The 21,322-nt window shown below is 46.1% G+C and overlaps 3 protein-coding genes across 5 annotated transcripts in view; 2 read left to right on the forward strand and 1 right to left on the reverse strand.

The window, feature by feature from the left end:
- The window catches only part of LOC148111715 (uncharacterized), a gene marked incomplete at its 5' end in the record, with an annotated part of 62,480 nt that extends 41,780 nt beyond the window's left edge, over positions 1-20,700 (forward strand). The window contains 2 exons of the mRNA XM_087879917.1: positions 12,603-14,278; positions 19,231-20,700. Of these exons, the coding sequence (XP_087736043.1) occupies positions 12,603-14,278; positions 19,231-20,455 (2,901 nt within the window). The remainder of the gene's footprint in view (positions 1-12,602; positions 14,279-19,230) is intronic.
- LOC148111716 (uncharacterized) overlaps positions 1-21,322 on the forward strand; it is a 226,491-nt gene that overhangs the window by 41,149 nt on the left and 164,020 nt on the right.
- Positions 827-6,000, reverse strand: LOC148111718 (uncharacterized). 3 transcript variants are annotated; one of them, XM_087879814.1, is made up of 2 exons: positions 5,761-6,000; positions 827-5,000 (listed from the first exon to the last, which is right to left on the reverse strand). In XM_087879814.1, exon 2 carries the CDS (start codon positions 3,022-3,024, stop codon positions 1,732-1,734), a length of 1,293 nt encoding a protein of 430 aa, XP_087735940.1. In that variant the 5' UTR covers positions 3,025-5,000; positions 5,761-6,000; the 3' UTR covers positions 827-1,731. The 3 variants fall into 2 exon arrangements, with proteins under 3 accessions (XP_087735940.1, XP_087735942.1, XP_087735941.1); XM_087879815.1 differs by having other exon boundaries at positions 5,247-6,000.

Genomic DNA, 21,322 nt, shown 5'->3' on the forward strand with positions numbered 1-21,322 from the left:
TTCTTGTCAAGATATTCCAATAAGTCTATTACTTGCCTTACATTGTCCTTCATATATCTGCCCTCAATAAATCCCGCTTGGTCCGCATGAATCACCTTTTGGATTACTGGCATCAACCTGTTGGCTAATATCTTCGCATAAATTTTATAGTCTGTATTCAAAAGAGATATTGGTCTGTAGTTCTCTGGTTTTTTAGGACCAACTTGTTCTTTTGGTATCAAAGATATATAAGCAGTTGTCCAAGATGGGGGTATTTTACCCCCTTGTTGAATATTGCAAAATAAATCTCTAAGTTGTCCCACCATTTCAGCTTGTAAAGTTTTGTAATACACTGCGGTCAAACCATCCGTGCCAGGAGCTTTGGCTGTTTTTAGCTGTTTAATTGCTGCTGTTATCTCCTCCTCTGTTATAGGATAATTCATTCTTTCCTTTTGTTGATCAGTAATTTTTGTAACTCTCTTATCCTTTAAATATTTTTCTATAAGTCCATTCTGCACCTCTTCTTTGGCATATAGTTTAGTATAATAATCCACAAAAGCTTCTTTAATTAGTTTTTATTGAAAGATTTCTTTCCCTCCAATATCAATACTATCAATAGTCCGTATACTTTGTTTTTTCCTCAATGTGTAAGCCAACCATCTGCCCGGTTTGTTAGCGTTGCAAAATGTATTATGCTTCGCGTATTGTAAACTTGTTGCAGCTTGTTCCGCCATAAGCATTTGAAATTGGTCTTTCAAAAGTTTTATAGCACTTCGTATTCTTTCATCTGTTGGGTTTTTAATAAGTAACTGTTCTTTATTCTTTATTTCCATTTCCAACTCAAATCTTTTCTTTTGTCGGAACAGTCTATGTTTAGAATTCATGTAGGTGAGTACCCCTCTCATATAAGCTTTACTTGCATCCCAAACAATTTCAATTGGGGTACCTTTATTCAAATTTATTTCAAAAAATTCTTTCAAATGCTTTTTAAGTTCTATTGTATTTTTTTCATATCTGAACAAGTTCTCATTTAATCTCCAAGAACGTCTCTCAACCTTATCCATCTCAATTTCTATCCATACAGGGCTATGGTCAGTCAGAGTTCTTGGACAAATCTTTGTTCTTTTTGTCTTAACAAGTAGATCATTTGACAACAGGATAAAATCAATCCTAGAAAAAGATCTATGTCTATCCGAAAAAAAAGTGTAGTCCAATTCATTTGGATTATGTATTCTCCAAACATCTTTTAATTCCATATCTTCTTTCATATCAAAAAAAGTCTGTGGTAGTCTAATTCTAGACTTTGCCAGGCTCTTTTTATCTAGTTTAGAATCAATTACTCCATTCCAGTCTCCCATAATTAAAATAGATCTATAGTCCCATTGCAATATTTTAGTATGTAACATCTTATAAAAATAATCCTGTTGTTGGTTGGGAGCATAAATTCCAATCAAAAGAATTTGACCATTTGCTGTGAGCAATTCAATTGCTACAAACCTACCATCTTGATCTGCTTCTATAACTTTCGCTGTTAATTTTTTATTTACATAAATAACCACACCATTCTTTTTCTGCGAAGTTGAAGATATATAATGTGCTCCTAGTTTTGAGTTTATCAAATATTTTTGATCTTGAGTTGTGATATGCGTTTCTTGTAAACATATTATATCATTATTAAATTGTTTCAAATATGTAAATAATTTCTTCCTTTTCTGTGCTGAATTCAACCCATTGACATTCCAAGATAGACACTTAAAGGTCATCAGCCTCTTTCTGGAGCACAGAGCAAAATATTTGAAGTTCATCCGAGAGCTTCGATCTCGCTCCTCCCATAGCTCCACTCTCTTGTACGGTACTCTTAACTGCCTTCTTGTCTTGTCTTTCCTGTTGTTGTTGTTGCTTTTGTTTAAGTAGCTTGGATTGGGCTCTAGTTATACGTTGATCTTTAACTTCTGTCAACTGAATCAAATCCAAAATTGGGGAAGAATCCAACAAGGGCTCACTCAGAAAACCTCCTTCTGCACCTTGCACATTTTCTAATTCCTGCTTAGACTGTTCTTTCAATTGCCTCTCTTCACTCTCCTTAATCTCCAAAACTGTAGATGTACGTGGAGATGGTGTTCTTTCCTTAAGAATAGTACTGTAAAAGTGTTGTGCCTTCTCCACGGTATTCAACCGATATCCTTCTCCCTTATATCTAAAAATTATCCCAGCTGGTGCGTCCCACCGGAAGGGTATCTGTAAATTTCTCAATTCCTTAACAAGAAAACCAAATTCTTTTCTAGCTTTCAGCATTTTAGGAGGTAATTCTTTAAAAATTTCAAGTCGTGAGCCCCCCACTTGTACAGAAGTGTGAAAAGATTTTTGCAGGATATCATTTCTAATTTCTCTCTCAGTAAAGTATATGACCACATCTCTAGGCAATTGTCTTTGTCTGGCCACCCAAGAGTTCACTCTGTAAATTTTATCTATTTTATGAAATAGCAAATCAGGATTAGCTTGTAAAATCTTAGCCAAGGCTTCAGAGCAAACCTGTCTCAAATCCTGTCTCTCCTCCTCTCGAATTCCCCGAAGCCGTATGGCAAATTCCATCGCCCGGAATTGTATCATAACAATCTCATCTTCAATTCTCTGCATTTTATTGTCAACTTCATCAATTTTATAATCATTGTCTTTCATCTTAACATTAGCTTCTGATTTGAATTCTTCAACTTTAAAATCAACTTTCCCAATAAATTCTGCCAGGCCAGACGCCACTTCTGATATTTTTTTGGTCACCTTATTTTGATTCTGTTTCACCATGTCTTTAACTTCATTAATTTCCTGCATAAATTCCTGATGTGATTTTTGAAGTTTATCATCTATCTCCTGTTGACATTTTTGAAATTTGTCATCCAGAGTTTTAGAAATAAATTCTTTTAAATCTCCCACATCAAATTCTTTTTTCTGAGTTTGTAGCTGTTGAGCAGGGGGAAGTTGCGTTTGATGTTTGTGTGTGGGGGATCCCCCCCCTAATGCCTTCCCTTCCTGCTTCTTTGAAGCCATCCTGGCTCGTGATCTAGTTTTTCTAAAGAGGGAAGTTCCTTTTCCTTTCCCTCCTGCACAAAGACTTCTAAAAAAGTCCCCCAGATTTAATCAAACAAGGGTTAAAATAAAGCAAGTCCAATATTGAAAAGGGAAAAAATTTCCCAGTTATTTCTCTTATAACAAGCAAAGCAGCTTAGTAGCAACTTGGAAACTTTGTAGCAAAACAAAGTAACTTCACCAATCCACACTCGCTGGCTCGTTAACTCTGAAGCTAGGCGCCATGTTTTTTCAAAGCACTTTCACTCATTCGCATTTTCTCAGATTCACCGCCTGGTGAAATAAGGTCTTTAAAGCGCGGTGGAAGGTGTGCAGATCCGGGATCCTCCGTATCTCTGGGGGGAGCTTGTTCCAGATAGTAGGTGCCCCCACAGAGAAGGCTCTCCCCCTGGGGGCCGCCAGTCGGCATTGTTTGGCCGACGGCACCCGGAGGAGCCCCTCTCTATGGGAGCGTACCGGCCGGTGGGAGGCTATTGGTGGTAGTAGGCGGTCCCGCAAGTACCCAGGTCCTAAGCCATGGAGCGCTTTAAAGGTGGTAACCAAAACCTTGAAGCGCACCCGGAAGACCACCGGGAGCCAGTGCAGCTCGCGCAGGAGAGGTGTTACATGGGAACACCATGTCGCTCCCATTACCACCCGCGCGGCCGCACTCTGCGCCAGTTGGAGCCTCCGGGTGCTCCTCAAGGGGAGCCCCATTTAGAGAGCGTTGCAATAGTCCAGGCGGGGGGTGACAAGGGCATGAGTGACCGTGCTCTTCTGTGGATTTTTTTATGTGAATAAAGGTTTCTCTTTGAAGACAAACTCTTGCCACAGTCCAGGCATTTATATGGTTTCTCTCCTGAGCAGATTCTTTGATGTTTATAAAAGTTTCCTCTCTGATTGAATGTCTTTCCATACGTCAGGAATTTATCTGGTTCCTCTAATGAATGGATTCTGTGATGCCTCTTAAGGCTTCTCTTCTGCCTCAAGCTCTTTCCACACTCCAGGCATTTATATGGTTTTTCCCCTGAATGGATTCTTTGATGTGTATGAACATGTTCCCTCCTATTGAAGCTCTTTCCACATTCCAGACATTTATATGGTTTTTCTCCTGAGTGGATTCTTTGATGTTTATAAAGGTTTCCCCTCCTATTGAAGCTATTTCCACACTCCAGACATTTATATGGTTTCTCTCCTGAGTGGATTCTTAGATGGTTTATAAGATGTCCATTTCTTTTGAAAGATTTTTCACATTCTGGGCATTCAAATTTCTTTTCTCCCAAGTGTATCCTTAGATGCCTTTGAAAATGTCCATTTGTTTTTAAGGATTTTTCACATTCCGGGCACTGATACTTTTTTTCTCCCTCTTGGATTCTTTGGAGATTCCTGAGTCTTCCAAAGGACTCTCCTCCCTCCAGGCATTTATTCAGTTTCTCTCTCCAGTGGGCCCTTTGATGTCTATAAAGGTTTCCCAAATGCCTGAAGCTCTTTCCACACTCCAGGCATTTATGAGGTTTCTCTCCGGAATGGATTTTTAGATGGCTTTGAAGAAGACCATTTGTCCTGAAGGATTTTTCACATTCTGGGCATTTGTATTTCTTCTCTCCTGTGTGGATGCTTATATGCCTTTGAAGATGTCCATTTCTTGTGAAGGATGTTTCACATTCCGGGCACTGATATTCCTTTCCTCCCTTCTGGATCCTTTGGGGTCTCCCGGGTCTTCCGAAGGAGCTTCTGCCCTCCAGGCCCGTCTCAGGGTCTCCGCCCGTTTCCTCCAACTCGCATCGGCTTCCAGGCAGCTGCCTTTCCCGGGCTCCCCCTGGGTTCATCCCTCCTGCAGTCCCAGAGCCCCCCGGCCTTTCCCCGCCGTCTCCAGGCAGGGCTGCTCTGCGGGGCCCGCTCTCCTCCTCCTCTCGGGCGATGCTTCCTTCCTTCCTCCGCCGGGCTCCTCCATCCTCCTGCAGGAGGGAAAGAGAGGTGGGTCACGGCTCCATCCCCTTCCCCACACGGGAATAAAATAGAATAAAAGTTGGAAGGGACCTTGGAGGTCTCCTTGATTAGTTTCCACTCATTGCTTCTTGTCCTGCCCCCCTCAGGTGCTTTGGAGAATAGCTTGACTCCCTCTTCTTTGTGGCAGCCCCTGAGATATCGGAAGACTCCTATCCTGTCTCCCCTCGTCCTTCTTTTCATCAGACTAGACATACCCAGTTCCTGCAACCGTTCATCATACGTTTTAGCCTCCAGTCCCCTTATCCTCTCTGTTGCTCTTCTCTGCACTCTTTCTAGAGTCTCCACATCTTTTTTACATCATGGCGACCAAAACTGGATCCATTATTCCAAGTGTGGCCTTTCCAAGGCCTCATAAAGTGGTATCAACACTTTGCGTGATCTTGATTCTCTCCCTCTGTTGATGCAGCCCAGAACTGTGTTGGCCTTTTTGGCAGCTGCTGCACACGGCTGGCTCCTATTTAAGCGACTGTCCACTAGGACTCCAAGATCCCCCTCAGAGTCACCACTGTTGAGTGAGCTGCCACCTATACTCTCCCTGAGCATTTTGTTTTCCTTGCCTAAATGTGGAACCTCCTTTTTTTCTTTCAACCTTCAACTTCATTTTCTTAGATGGCGCCTAATCCTCCCCGGGGGGGGGGGGGGGGCAGCTCTTGCGGACCTGAAAGAGACCCTCCCAGACTACGACTCCCAGCATCCCCTGCGCCAAACCTCCATCATCCGGGCTCCTCTGATCGCCGATACAGGGAGTTCCTTCCTTGCCCGATTGGCTTCCGGGAGTGGAGGTTTCGCGCCCTTTTTGCCAGAGGCTCCTCCTCTTCCTTTGGAGGGACCGCCCCCCAGGAGTCTCCCTGCCAATCGCCGCCCTCCGCAGGGCAACCAATCAGCCTCCGCCTTCCCTCAAAGAACCAGAGTGCGCCTGCGCGTTGCCCAGGGTTGTTATGGTTCCACGTGGATGTGGGCCGCTTAAATTTTGCGGTCCGTTCAGCTTTTCCCCCTCCCAGCATCCAGGCAAGCGGAGGTTGGGGGGCCCTTCTGCGGCTGCGACTTTCCCCCCCCCACACCATCGGAGGTCTATCCATAAGCGAGGTGCGGGGGAGGGGGGCAGCCTTCCTTTGGAGGGACCGCCCCAAGGAGTCCTCCAGCCAATCGCCGCCGTCCCCCAGAGCGACCAATCGGCGTCCTCCATTTTCAGTCACCGAGTGCGCCTGCGCGGTGCCGACTCACTTTCTGTTCTCGTGCGGAGGTGAGGCTGGGGGGGGGATTTTCCCTTTGATCTTTGGGGTCCCTCTTCTCCCCCTCCGCCCCGCCCCCCCCCGCATTCAGGCAGGCCGAGGTTGGGGGGCCCCCCTGGGTCTCTGGCTCTCCCACCCTTCCCCCAACCGGGGTCTCTCCCTAGGCAAGGCGGGGGAGTGGAAATATGGGGGGGGCACCCAGGCAGGCGGGGCTGAGGGGTCTCCCCTTCCTCCTGGGGGGCTCCAGCCGGGCTCCTCCGTGGCCTCCAAGCAGCGACACCCCCGTCAAGCTCCCTCCCCCCCCAAAAGACCCCTTTGCAAATCTGCAGGAGGGGGAAAAATCCCCCCAGGACCCCCCCCCATTAATATGTGGGCCTCTCAGCCTTTGCTGACCCCCCTCAAAGGTAAACCTTTCCCTCCGTTGCCCTCTGGAGGTTGGGGGCCCCCCCGGGTCTCTGGCTTTCCCCCCCATCCAGGGTCCCTCCCTGGGGAAGGTGGGGGGTGGAGATCTAGTAGAGGGGCGCTCAGGCAGGAGAGAGCTAAAGGGGCTGCAATTTGACATCCTTTTAATGTTCTTCTTGTTTTGCACCAAAGACCTGAGGGGATCTGATGCTGGAGCCCAGTGAGCTTCTCAAGCTGTTTTTAGGTGTATGTAGGAAGTTCCCTTCTCAGCTAACAGAATAAGAACAACCGAGCTGGAAGGGACCTTGGAGGTCTTCTAGTCTGACCCCCTGCTCATGCAGGAGGCCTCATCCCAAAGGTGCTTTTTCAAGAGGCAACTGGGCTTCATTTTTCCTTGAAGACGTTTCACTTCTCATCCAAGAAACTTCTTCAGTTCTTCAGTACCAAAGAAGCTTCTGGGATGAGAAGCGAAACTCCTTCAAAAGAAAAAAACCAGAAAGTCCAGCTGCCTCTTGAGCAAAGCACCTGTGGGATAACCCTGACCTGGATGATGGAGAATCTCTACAGACTTTGAGCGATGCAATTTGGGCTGAACCCCCTTTGCATGGTGTGGGAGCAGGAATGGATTTCCAGAGGGGAAAATTGCAGACTGCAAGAACCATTCGCACCACTCGGGTGACCCTGAGGACACAGATAAACCTCCAGGGGCTTCAGCCACCCTCTCAAAGTTTGGGGATTGAGTGGAACTGCAAGATGGAAACAGTTGTGGGCAGCTGGACAGCTTTTCTCCCAAAATGGGCTAGTTTTGCCGGATTGTTTCAGGAAATTTTTTGACCTCTGTGGGTTCCAATTTGGAGGCTATTTTGGATTATTTTTAAAGCACTGTAGAGATAGTCCTTGACCTACAACTATTTGCTTAGTGACTTAGTGAAGTTTTAGCAGCACTGAAAAAAGTGGCCTTGTCCAGTTTTCTCACTTACGACTGTTCCAGCATCCATGTGGTCAAAATCCAGGCGTTTAGCCACTGGCATGTATTTATGACGGCTGCACTGTCCCAGGGTCACGTCATCACCATTTGTAACCTTCCCAGCTGGTGTCCCACAAAGTCATTGGAGGATTCACATAACAACTTCACAACTCACTTCACAACTGTAGGATATGACCTGCCAATTATGGCAAAAAATGGGGCTCAGCAACTGTCAAGAACAGAAATTTTTGTCTCAATTCTGATTGGAGATCTAGTTATTACTACCTGTACAGTTTGGGGGCAATATATCCAACCGTCATGAACAATAACCGCAAAATACATCCCAGAGACAGTAAGAGGATTAAGTCAGCCAGGCCCTCCCCCCCAGCTGCCTTGCCAGCCCCTCCATAGACCTCACACACACATACACATGGATTCATCTTCTCCTTTCTCATCCCTCCTCCTTCTCATCCCTCCTCCTACACATCAACACCCAAAGTATGAAGAAGAAACAGAGGGAACCTGGCGTCCCAGAACACGAGAGCAAAGATGAGATTGCTGCCGTTACTGAAACATGGTGGGATGAAACTCAGGAGGATTTAAATTTTTCAAAACACCTAATAAAAAGAGGTGGAGGTGGAGTTGCACTTAAACTAAGGTGACCAGATTTTAACATTGGTAAAGAGGGACACCATTGTGGGCGTGGCTTATTTTGTGGGCATGGTTTGGAGGTCATGTGACTGGGTGGGCGTGGCTAGCTGGTCATGTGACCGGGTGGCCATGGCTATGTGTATAGGGACTACTCAGAGGGCTGAAAAAAGTCATTTCTGACAGGTCTTCGCACTTTTGACTGGTCCTCACACTTATGACCATCCTCACATTTATGCCCGTGCAGCATTCTTAACAACCATGTCACTCATTTCACAACTGCTTCTCTTCACCATGGTGACAAGATAGGGCAAAAAACGTAAAATGTGAGGACAGTCGTAAGTTTGAGGACTGGTCAAAAGTGCGAGGACCAGTCAAAAATAACTTTCAGCCCTCTGAATAGTCCATATGCATAAAAGGATACAGCAATAGAGAGGATGAAGGAAGGGAAGAGAAATTAGAGTAGGAGTGAGGGGAAGAGAGGAGGAGAAGGAGAAAGGAAGAGGAAGTAGGGAGGAGAAGAAGAGGTTGGGGGGAAGAGAAAGTAAGAAAGAAAGAAAAGAGAGAGGTGATAGGTTTGAGGAGAAAGATTGCTGTACAATAAAAAAAATGAAAGGGAAGAAAGCCAACCCCAAACAAATATAAAGATATTTAGATAAAGAATGAATTGTTAAACTGTTGAATTGTTAAACAGGAAAGCGGAAAGGCAAAGAAGGAAAGGCGAGAAGGGAGGAAGGAAGGAAAAAGAAGGAAAGAGGGAAGGAAAAAGAAGAAAAGGGAAGGGAGGGCAGGAGGAAGGAAGGAAGATTATGAGGGAGGGAGGGTCTGAAGTTCTGTCCTAGCACTTGGCCACCACAGGTGCCCACAAGAAGAGTGAAGATGAGAATATTTTGAATAATCCACCATATTTTCATCCAAGATGCTTTAACTTTTTTACAAGTCCACCAAACATGAAAATAGGTAGAATCAACACAATCACATCTCCAACATTTCGGTTGTAGGTTTGGGTACATACAAGCTAACTTTTTGGGATCCAAATGCCATCTATAAAACATTTTATAAAATTTTTCTCTCAAATTTTGAGCTTGTGTAAATATGGTGGATTATCCAAAATATCCTTAAAAAGAAGATAAAGTTTACTCCACAGTTGTTTTTGTTAGGTATAATTACAGATTGTACGGCTATAGAGACTAATTTGATTTTGAACCTAAGAACTGCAGCAAGACTCTTGGTGGCACAGTACTGGAAGAAGGAAGATTTATCTACTATTCAAGAATGGGCATTAAAAGAAGTAAATTTAGCAGAAATGGTGAAAATTTCAGCATATCTAACGGACCATTTAAATGAGAAATATATTTTAGAATGGAGAAGATGGATTGATTATATTCAAGGCAAATATCGGACTAAAAAATTTCAAATAGCTTATGAATGATCAAAGAGATTTTATAAAGTACTTAAACTTAGTTTAGTAAAAGGGGAGTTAAAAGTTCAAGGGGGGGGATAGGAGGCTATAGATAATTAGCTTATGTTAGCTTATGATTGTCAAATGTTATACCCTGTATTTTGCTCTGGGAAGTGGGGGGGTGGGGGGGTGGGAGGGGAAGGGGGGTTGGAAGGGGAAATGTTTGTAAAACTTTTCAATAAAAAAAAAAGAAGAGTGAACATGAGCTGGCCGCGCCTACCCAGGGACCCCCCCCCAGGTCAAACATAACCCTGATGCAGCCCTGAAGGAAATAAGAGTTTGACACCACTGAGCTAGATGCACCTTTTGCTAAGCATTTAGCTGATGAACAGAAAGCAGAGGAATGGGGGACTTTCCCTATCCTGGCAACTGGGGAACACCCAGTCTCTGCACCTAGTGGGAGGACCAAACAGGTCCCCAATGAGTCTTCTTCATTTAAAACATTCTTATAACTGCCCATCTTTCAGTCAACTCTGTGCAGCTCCCAAAAGGGTGTTTTTAAAAGTATCCAACACATTAAAACATAAAATAAAAACCATCAAAGAAAAACCTGGGGCCAATCCATGCCACCTTCTCCTTGTCTGACCTCCCAGCGCCTGGGGAAAAGCCAGGGGTTTTAAGGCTAAAAGGGTGGGGGATTCTTAAGAATATGGCTCATATAAATATAAAGGCCTTTTCTGTGGGGGCACCTGCCCTCTGGAATCAGCTGCCCCCAGAGATACGAAGAATCCAAGACCTCGGTGCCTTCCGCCGTGCCCTTAAGACCTTTCTTTTTCAGGAAGCCGGGCTGGCTTAACACATTTTTTAAAATGTTTTTAATGGGTTTGTTACTGTTTTTTAACTTGGGGGCCAAACGTATTTAACTGTATTTTAATGTTTGTATTTATGTTTTTACTTTGGCTGTGCAGCGCGCTGAGTCCTTCGGGAAAAGGGCGGTATATAAATTTGATAATTATATATGTGTGTGTGTGTGTGTGTGTGTGTGTGTGTACAGTTAATATTTCTGGTTTCTTCCCGTGTAATTGTGGATATATCCCTAAAAGGGTAGAAGCGACGTTTCGACAGAATCTCATCTGCCATCATCAGGCTTATGTATTTGTTTTTAATTGATGACAGGGCTTCTTTGACAGGTATTTGTGTGAATAGTGATACAACATCGAAGCTTACAAGAAGGTCATTTTCTTTTATGTGTTGCTTTTTTATTATTTGTATGAAATGGTATGACTTCTGTACATATGAAGCAGCAGATTCTACGTAAGGTTGCAGATGTTTTGCTAAATATCTGGCTAGATTTTGTAACGGTGAGCCTATGGAACTTACTATGGGTCTGAGAGGTATTCCATCTTTGTGTATTTTTGGGAGGCCATACAGTTTTGGGCATTTTGATGATTTTTCTCTGGGAATAATTGTTTGTTGGATTTCTTTACTTATAGTACTTGATTTTATCTTTATCTTTGTGGTTTTTTCTAGATATGTTGTTGGGTCTGTGTTTATGGGTTTATATGTGGCGTCTTGAAGTAAGTCAGACAGTTTCTTTTCATAGTCCACTGTGTTCATTACTACTGTTGCATATATATATATATATATATATATATATATATATATTCAGGGAATCCAACTGACAGCTTCAGATGCTTGGGGATGGTCTTAATAGGTCCCCACATTTGGGTAATCCACATAGATTACATCAAACAATGGCAGGGAGAAGCTCCTTCACACCCACAACAATAAAGGTCAAATGAGCCCTAGATTCAGCCACAGCACACTTGCTCCGATAAGGATCTGAGTGGGATGACCATTCAAAGGCAATTTATTAAGAGTATTGTAGCAAATAGATTTCCCTCAATGAAAAGAAGGAATCCAGGACACAGAATCAGGTTTCATTTTATACTCCACAACAGTAGAAAAAGTAAAAAGCTGATTGAATGGAAAAAATCAGGGTCGATAAAGATCAATTTTAAAATATGAAAATCAGTTTTTTTTTTTAACTTAAATCAGTTTTTTTTTATTTTTATCAAATTTATTTTAATAAAATGCTTTTCGGGTAAAAATTTATTTAAAGATAATTTTCTATCAGATTATATCAAAAAACGGCAGGGAGAAGCTCTTTAACACCCAGAACAATAAAGTTCAAATTAGCAATAGATTCAGCCACAGCACACTTGCTTCAATGAGGATCTGAGTGGGATGAGCATTTAAAGGCAACTTATTAAGAGTATTGTAGCAAAGAGATCTCCCTCAATGAAAAGAGAGAATCCAGGACACAAAGAGCGACTGATTCAAACTCAGGGTCTCCGAAGGTCCCACAATAGACCCAACTGGCTGCCCTTCATGGGCTGATATGAATGCCCCGCCCCCGTCCCACCTCCTCCCCGGACCGTAATAACCAGCGGCTCTGCGCAGGCGCCATCTGCCTTGTTGAGGGAAGAAGGACGCTGATTGGTCGCACTCGGGATATCGGCGATTGGCAAATGGACTCCGAGGGGCAGATCCTCCAAAGGAAAAAGCGGAAATAGTGGAGAAAAAAGGACGTGAAGCCACCACTTCCGGAAACAAAGCGGGAAACGAGGGAAGCGGCCTGAATCGGTGACAGAGGAGGCCGTTTGATGCAGATTTAGCGCAGGGGATGCTGGGAACTGAAGTACGGGAGGGTCTCCGGAGGCCTGGGAGCCCGAGGCCTAGTCTGGGGGCGGCCGGGGAGGGAGACAGGATGTTGGGAAGGAGGCTGTGTCCACCTGGAGACTGCCCGGGAGGCCCGTGAGAGGCGGGGGCTTGGGCCTGGGCCTCTCCTACGGGGAAGGGGACGCAGCCATGACCCTCTTCTCTTTCTCCCCTGCAGGAGGACGGAGGATTGCGGCGGATGCAGGAAAGAGGCGCCGCCCGAGAGGAGGAGAGCGGGCCCCACAGAGCAGCCCTGCCCGGTCCCGGCGTGGCTTCCCTGGCAGATGGAGGGGAAAGGCCGGGGGGCTCCAGGGCTGCAGGAGGGAGGAGCCCAGGGGGAGCCCGAGAAAGGCGGCTGCCTGGAAGGCGATGCGGGGAAGAGGAAACGGGCAGAGACCACGAGATGGGCCTGGAGGGCGGAGGCTCCTTCGGAAGACCCCCAAAGCCCCACAGGATAAAGGAGGGAGGAAAGGAACATCAGTGCCCGGAATGTAGAAAAAGCTTCAAAAGAAATGACCATCTTAAAAGTCATTTAAGGATCCACTCAGCAGAGAAACCATTTAAATGCCCAGAATGTGAAAAATCCTTCAGAACAAATGGACGTTTTGAAAACCATCTAAAAAACCACTCACTTGGAAACCGATATCAATGCCTGGAGTGTGGAAAGAGCTTCAGTCAGAGCAGCAACCTTTATACACATCAAAGAATCCACACAGGAGAAAAACCTTATAAGTGCCTGGAGTGTGGAAAGAGCTTCGGTGATAGGAGCTCACTCTATAAACATCAAACAATCCACTCAGGAGAAAAACCTCATAAATGCCTTGAGTGTGGAAAGAGATTCAGTCAGAGGGGATATCTTTATAGACATCAAAGGATCCACACAGGAGAAAAACCTCATAAATGCCTGGAATGTGGAAAGAGCTTCACTCATAGCAGCGGCCTTTATACACATCAAAGGATCCACACAGGAGAGAAACCTCATAAGTGCCTGGAGTGTGGAAAGAGCTTTGGTGATAGGAGCACCCTCTATAGACATCAAAAAATCCACTCAGGAGAAAAACCACATAAATGCCTTGAGTGTGGAAAGCGATTCAGTCAGAGGGGACATCTTTATAGACATCAAAGGATCCACTCAGGAGAAAAATCTCATAAGTGCCTGGAGTGTGGAGAGAGCTTCAGTCGGAGGAAAAGCCTTTATAAACATCAAAGGATCCACACAGGAGAAAAACCTCATACATGCCTGGAATGTGGAAAGAGCTTCAGTCAGTTGGGAAACCTTTATACACATCAAAGGATCCACACAGGAGAAAAACCACATAAATGCCTGGAGTGTGGAAAGAGCTTTGGTGGTAGGAGCAGCCTCTATAAACATCAAAGAATCCACACAGGAGAAAAACCTCATAAATGCCTTGAGTGTGGAAAGAGCTTCAGTAACAGGGATCATCTTTATACACATCAAAGAATCCACACAGGAGAAAAACCTCATAAATGCCTGGAGTGTGGAAAGAGCTTCAGTCAGAGGGGACATCTTTATACACATCAAAGGATCCACACAGGAGAGAAACCTCATAAATGCCTCGAGTGTGGAAAAAGATTCAGTCTGAGGGGAAGTCTTTATATACATCAAAGGATCCACACAGGAGAAAAACCTCATAAATGCCTGGAATGTGGAAAGAGCTTCAGTCAGAGGGGAAATCTTTATATACATCAAAGGATCCACACAGGAGAGAAACCTCATAAATGCCTCGAGTGTGGAAAAAGATTCAGTCTGAGGGGAAGTCTTTATATACATCAAAGGATCCACACAGGAGAAAAACCTCATAAATGCCTGGAATGTGGAAAGAGCTTCAGTCAGTTGGGAAACCTTTATACACATCAAAGAATCCACACAGGAGAGAAACCTCATAAATGGATTGAGACTGGATCCCAAATTTCAAGGGAAGCGGCTTGAATCGGTGAAAGAGGAGACTGGATGTTGCAGTTTGGCGCAGGGAATGTTGGGAGTCGTAGTCTGTGGGGATATATTTTGGGTCCGCCAGAGGCGGGGTCTTGGGCATCGGTCTCCCCTGCAGGGAAGGGAACGCAGGCGTCACCCTCTTCTCTTTCTCCCCTGCAGGAGGACGGAGGATGGTGGCAGATGGTGGAAAGAGGTGCTGGCCGAGAGGAGGAGAGCGGGCTCCGCAGAGCAGCCCTGCCCGGTCCCAGTGCGGCTTCCCCTTGAGACGGCGGGGAAAGGCCGGGGGGCTCTGGAGCTGCAGGAGGGAGGAGCCCGGGAAAGGTGGCTGCCTGGAGGGCAATGCAGGGAGGAGGAAATGGGCGGAGACCCCGAGATGGGCCTGGAAGGCGGAGGCCACCCCTCCACCGGTAACCATAACAACTATCGATACCGCACAGGCACTATCTGGCTGGTTGGAGGAAGAAGGACGCTGATTGGTCTCTCTGGGGCGGGTGTCGATTGGCAGGAAGACTACGTGGGGTGGTCCCTCTGAAGGAAGAGGCGGAGCTTATAGAGAAAAAAGGGCATGAAGTTTCCACTTCCGGAAACAAAACGGGCATGGAGGGAAGCTGCCTGAATCGGTGATAGAGAAGCTGGGATGATGCAGGTTGGGCACAGGGAATGCTGGGAGTTGAAATCCGGGAGGGTATCTCTGGAGAAGGTAGGCCCGGGAGCCCGAAGCCTAGTCTAGGGGGGTGGGCGGGGAGGGAGACAGGAGGCTGGGAGGGAGGCCGTGTCCACCTGAAGCATCCCCGGGAGGCCCGTGGGATGTGGGGGCTTGGGCCTGGGCCTCGCCTGCATGGAAGGGGATGCAGCCGTGACCCTCTTCTCTTTCTCCCCTGCAGGAGGACGGAGGATGGTGGCGGATGCAGGAAAGAGGCACTGCCCGAGAGGAGGAGGAGGAGAGCGGGCCCCGCGGAGCAAATGCGTTGGTTACAATTGATGCTCCCCAACTTCTGATTCTTTTGCCTTTTGAACATCTCAGAAAGATTGGAAAAACCTCTCAAAAAACGCCAAGGTCCCCAGTGTGTTTTCGATCCTCTCTAGTCTGGTCTCTTTGCTGCTGCCCAGAACTGTCCTAAACTGCAGACCAAGACCACAAAAAAGGTTGAGAAGGAAGACCCCAATAACCCCCCGGTCCTAGACCTGGACCAGATTAAGGAAGCCTTTGCCCAATGGGTGGGGCCCAAAGGCCTCAATGGGAACCAGTCCAGGCCATCTGCACAACTCAGTGAACCCAGCTTGCTGTGTTTTAAGGGTGCCTTTCCCCCCCCCCCAAAAAAAAACCTATGAGGGAGCCTCCCACCGTCGGGAGGAAAAGGGCCCTTCATGCAACCTGTATCTTGAGCCAAAGGATCCGGGCTCTTGGTGGAGGAGAAACCCATCACTTGTGGTCATGTTGCTGTTGCAGGGATCACCTTGACTACTATACTTGAAGGTATCGCTAATTTATTGTTTTTGAAGTGTGTCCCTTGTGATTTGTGGGAAGGGCAGGTGGGGAAAGGAAGCAAAGAGTTTGAATCCTTTCCCTTCCCTCTGAGAAGTCAAAGAGCTGCCAAATTCATTCGAAAGAACAGAGATCTTGGAGTAGAGAGAGAAAATAAAGCTGTTGAATAAACTCTTTGTGAGCCAAGTTCTTTGGAAATTATTTTCTCAACCCTCCGGGACTAATGCAGGTGTAGGAAGGAAACAGGGAGAATAAAAAAAGGACGAGATGCCTACACATCAACACCCAAACTACCAGCCCCATTTTCAACTGCAACGGTCGCCTGCACTCCTCCGCCAGCGAAAATGTGCCCCCCCCAGCTCCATTTTCACCGGCAGAGGATTAGGAAAAGAAACTAAAAGCAAAAGAAATGTTTCTCCTTTTGCATTTGAGCATCCAAGAAGGGACAGGAAAGAGGAAAGTCAAAGAAGGAAAGACGAGAAGGGAGGGAGGAAGCAAAAAGAAGGAAAGAGGGAAGGAAAAAGAAGAAAATTTTGTATATCTATGTGTTTTATCTCATGGCTGCGCACCGCCCTGAGTCCTTCGGGAGTAGGGCGGTATAGAAATTCAATAAAATAAAATAAATAAATAAAATAAAAAGGGAAGGGAGGGCAGGAGGAAGGAAGGAAGATTATAAGGGAGGGAGGGTCTGAGGGAAGTCCTATCATAGCACTTGGCCACCACAGGTGCCCACAAGAAGAGTGAAGATGAGCTGGCCACGCCTACCCAGGGACAACCCCCCCCCAGGTCAAACATTTATTTATTTATTTTTCAAACTTCTATACCGCCCTTCTCCTTTCGGACTCAGGGCGGTGAACAGCCAAGATAAAAAACATTTATACATAAAGTTAAAAATAGATTTAAAATAATTAAATAAATTTGGCCCGTAATTTAAAACTTATCAATTTAAAATCCATATCAAATTTTAAAACCAACCATAAAATCAGGACAGTCCGGCTAACTGAAAAAAAATAAGTTTTTAGGGCCCGACGAAAAGTCCGGAGGTCGGAGATCACTCGTATCTCTGGGGGTAGATTGTTCCAAAGGGTAGGTGCCACCACAGAGAAGGCTCTCCCCCTGGGGGCACCCTGAGGAGGCCCTCTCTGTGGGAGCGAACTGGCCGGTGGGAGGCAATGGGTGGCAGAAGGCGGTCCCGTAAGTACCCCGGCCCTAAGCCATGGAGCGCTTTAAAGGTGATCACCAACACCTTGAAGCGCACCTGGAAGTCCACCGGAAGCCAATGCAGCTCGCGCAGGAGAGGAGTCACATGGGAGCGCCCCGTCGCTCCCATAATCCCCCACGCAGCCACATTCTGTACCAGTTGGAGCCTCCGGGTGTACCCCAAGGGGAGCCCCATGTAGAGAGCGTTACAATAGTCCAGACGAGAAGTGACGAGTGCTTGAGTGACCGTGCGTAGGGAGTCCCGATCCAGAAAGGGGCGCAACTGGCGTATCAGGCGAACCTGATAGAAAGCCTCCCTGGCCACGGCCGTCATGTGCCCTTCTAAAGACAGCCGTGCGTCCAGGAGGACGCCCAAGTTGCAGGCCCTTTCTGTGGGGGCCAATGATTCGCTCCCAATAACCAGCGATGGCGTCGGCTGGCTATACCGGGACGCCAGCAGCCACAGCCACTCGGTCTTGGAAGGGTTGAGTCAAAGCCTGATGCAGCCCTGAATGAAATAAGAGTTTGACACCACTGAGCTAGATGCACCTTTTGCTAACCATTTAGCTGATGAACAGAAAGCAGAGGAATGGGGGACTCTCCCTATCCTGGCAACTGGGGAACACCCAGTCTCTGCACCTAGTGGGAGGACCAAACAGGTCCCCAAAGACTCTTATTCGTTTAAAACGTTCTTATAACTGCCCATCTTTCAGTCAACTCTGTGCAGCTCCCAAAAGGGTGTTTTCAAAAGTATCCAACACATTAAAACATAAAATAAAAACCATCAAAGAAAAACCTGGGGCCAATCCATGCCACCTTCTCCTTGTCTGACCTCCCAGCGCCTGGGGAAAAGCCAGGGGTTTTAAGGCTAAAAGGGTGGGGGCTTTTTAAGAATATGGCTCGTATCTCACAAAGCTTCCTTGGCCTTAGAGAGTCCCTTGTAGGGGTTTCTGCTGGAAGACAAGGGGACCATTCAGGGAATCCAACTGAGAGCTTCAGATGCTTGGGGATGGTCTTAATAGGTCCCCACATTTGGGAAATCCACATAGATTATATCAAACAACGGCAGGGAGAAGCTCCTTTGCACCCCCAACAATAAAGTTCAAATTAGCAATAGATTCAGCCACAGCACACTTGCTCCAATGAGGATCTGAGTGGGAGGAGCATTCAAAGGCAATTTATTAAGAGTATTGTAGCAAAGAGATTTCCCTCAATGAAAAGAGGGAATCCAGGACACAAAGAGCGGCTGATTCAAACTTAGGGTCTCCGAAGGTCCCAGAACAGACCCAACTGGCTGCCCTTCATGGGCTGATATGAATCCTTCCCCCACCCCCCCATCAACGTCCCACCTCCACTCCGAACTGTAAGAACCCCGGAACTGCACAGGCGCCATCTGCCTTGTTGCAGGAAGAAGGACCCTGATCGGTCGCGCTCGGGATGTCGGCGATTGGCAAATGGACTCCGAGAGGCGGATCCTCCAAAGGAAAAGGCGGAACTAGTGGAGAAAAAAGTGTGTGAAGTCTCCACTTCTGGAAACAAAACGGGCAATGAGGGAAGCTGCCTGAATCAGCGACAGAGAAGCCGGGATGATGCAGGTTGGGCACAGGGAATGCTGGGAGTTGAAGTCTGGGAGGGTCTCCTGAGGAGGGAGGCTTGGAATCTCGAGGCCTAGTCTTGAGGGCGGGAAGGGAGACGGGAGGCTGGGAAGGAGGCCTTGTCCGCCTGGAGCATGCCCGGGAGGCCCATGGGAGGCAGGGGCTTGGGCCTGGGCCTCTCCTGCGGGGAAGGGAACGCAGCCGTGACCCTCTTCTCTTTCCCCCCTGCAGGAGGACGGAGGATGGTGGCGGATGCAGGAAAGAGACGCCGCCCGAGAGTAGGAGGAGGAGAGTGGGCCCCGTGGAGCAGCCCTGACCGGTCCCGGCTTGGCTTCTCCTGGAGACCGCAGGGAAAGGCCGGCGCCTCTGGGGCTGCAGGAGGGAGGAGCCCAGGGGGAGCCCGGGAAAGGTGGCTGCCTGGAGGGCGATGCGGGGAGGAGGAAATGGGCGGAGACCCCGAGACGGGCCTGGAGGGCGGAGGTTTCTTCGGAAGACCCTGAAAGCCCCGAAGGATCCAGGAGGAAGCAAAGGAACATCAGTGTCCGGAATGTCGAAAAACCTTCAAAAGAAAAGGAAATCTTCAAAGCCACCTAATTATCCACACAGGAGAGAAACCTCATAAGTGCCTGGAGTCTGGAAAGAGATTCAATCACAGAGGAAATCTTTACATGCATCAAAGGATCCACTCAGGAGAGAAACCAAATAAATGTCTGGAGTGTGGAAAGAGCTTCAGTAGGAGAGGAAGTCTGTATGGACATCAAAGAATTCACACAGGAGAAAATTCACATAAATGTCTTGATTGTGGAAAGAGATTCAATCACAGAGGACATCTTTATACACATCAAAGAATCCACTCAGGAGAGAAGCCACATAAATGCCTTGAGTGTGGAAAGAGTTTCAGTCAGAGAGGACATCTTTATATACATCAAAGGATCCACTCAGGAGAGAAACCACATAAATGTCTGGAGTGTGGAAAGAGCTTCAGTCAGAGAGGACATCTTTATATACATCAAAGAATCCACTCAGGAGAGAAGCCACATAAATGCCTTGAGTGTGGAAAGAGATTCAGTCAGAGGGGATATCTTTATATACATCAAAGGATCCACTCAGGAGAGAAACCACATAAATGTCTTGATTGTGGAAAGAGATTCAATCACAGAGGACATCTTTATACACATCAAAGAATCCACTCAGGAGAGAAGCCACATAAATGCCTTGAGTGTGGAAAGAGCTTCAGTCAGAGAGGACATCTTTATATACATCAAAGGATCCACTCAGGAGAGAAACCACATAAATGTCTTGATTGTGGAAAGAGATTCAATCACAGAGGACATCTTTATACACATCAAAGAATCCACTCAGGAGAGAAGCCACATAAATGCCTTGAGTGTGGAAAGAGTTTCAGTCAGAGAGGACATCTTTATATACATCAAAGGATCCACTCAGGAGAGAAACCACATAAATGTCTTGATTGTGGAAAGAGATTCAATCACAGAGGACATCTTTATACACATCAAAGAATCCACTCAGGAGAGAAGCCACATAAATGCCTTGAGTGTGGAAAGAGTTTCAGTCAGAGAGGACATCTTTATATACATCAAAGGATCCACTCAGGAGAGAAACCACATAAATGCCTTGAGTGTGGAAAGAGTTTCAGTCAGAGAGGACATCTTTATATACATCAAAGGATCCACTCAGGAGAGAAACCACATAAATGTCTGGAGTGTGGAAAGAGCTATACTGAGCGTAGTAGCCTCAATCGACACCTAAGAATTCACGTGGGAGAAAAATGATAAACACACCTGAGTGTGAGAAGACCTTCAGTCACGGTGTATCTCAGGAATTGAATTGAATTGAATTGTATATTTAATTTGGCCAAATTAAATCACCTAGTGCATATTCAATATCATTATAATAATTCCAATAAGAGGAATTATTTATCTTTACTCCAAATGTGTAAAGAAGACAATAAGGGTAAATAATAACTGCCAAATAAGGGACTTTCTCAGGCTAATAATAAAGGACTTTTTCAATTGTACATGCTAGATTTTTCAACTGGTCTAAATTGTACCTTTTCACAAGAGACATGCCATTTCCCATGTGAATGTTCTTTTAATGAAATGCTCATTTCAGTGGTTATTGTACCTTTTCACAACAGACTTTCATGACTCATGATGCCATTTCTCAGTTGTTTCTCTCCTTGATGAGTTTCCACCTGTTGCTTCTATTGTCCTGCCCTCAGTGGCTTTGGAGAATAGCTTGACTCCCTCTTCTTCTTTCTCAGAACAAGAATTATCCTGGATCAAATAGAGGCCATGTAGTTGCTTCTTAAAAGCACATTTGTCAGTTATTGAATCCATATAGAGAATTTATTAGAATCCTGGATTTATTTATTTTTACAAATAAGGCACAGAACACACCAATAAAGGGGAATATTTGCAGATGAGGGGTCTTTGGAGCTCTGAGCCCTTCTCCCTTCTAGCCATGAGGATTTGAAAAAAATTCAGTTTTCTCCACAATTGTTCTTATTGGGTATAGTTAAGGGTTTTACATTGGGGGAAGTAAAGTTGATATTGTATATGGTGACAGCAGCGAGATTATTGATAGGTAAATACTGGAAAAATGAAGCTTTGCCCACTATCGAGGAATGGACTTTGAAG

Source organism: Pantherophis guttatus, chromosome 16 (genome assembly GCF_059756535.1).
Source record: "Pantherophis guttatus breed Tessera chromosome 16, ASM5975653v1, whole genome shotgun sequence".
Taxonomy (NCBI): domain Eukaryota; kingdom Metazoa; phylum Chordata; class Lepidosauria; order Squamata; family Colubridae; genus Pantherophis; species Pantherophis guttatus.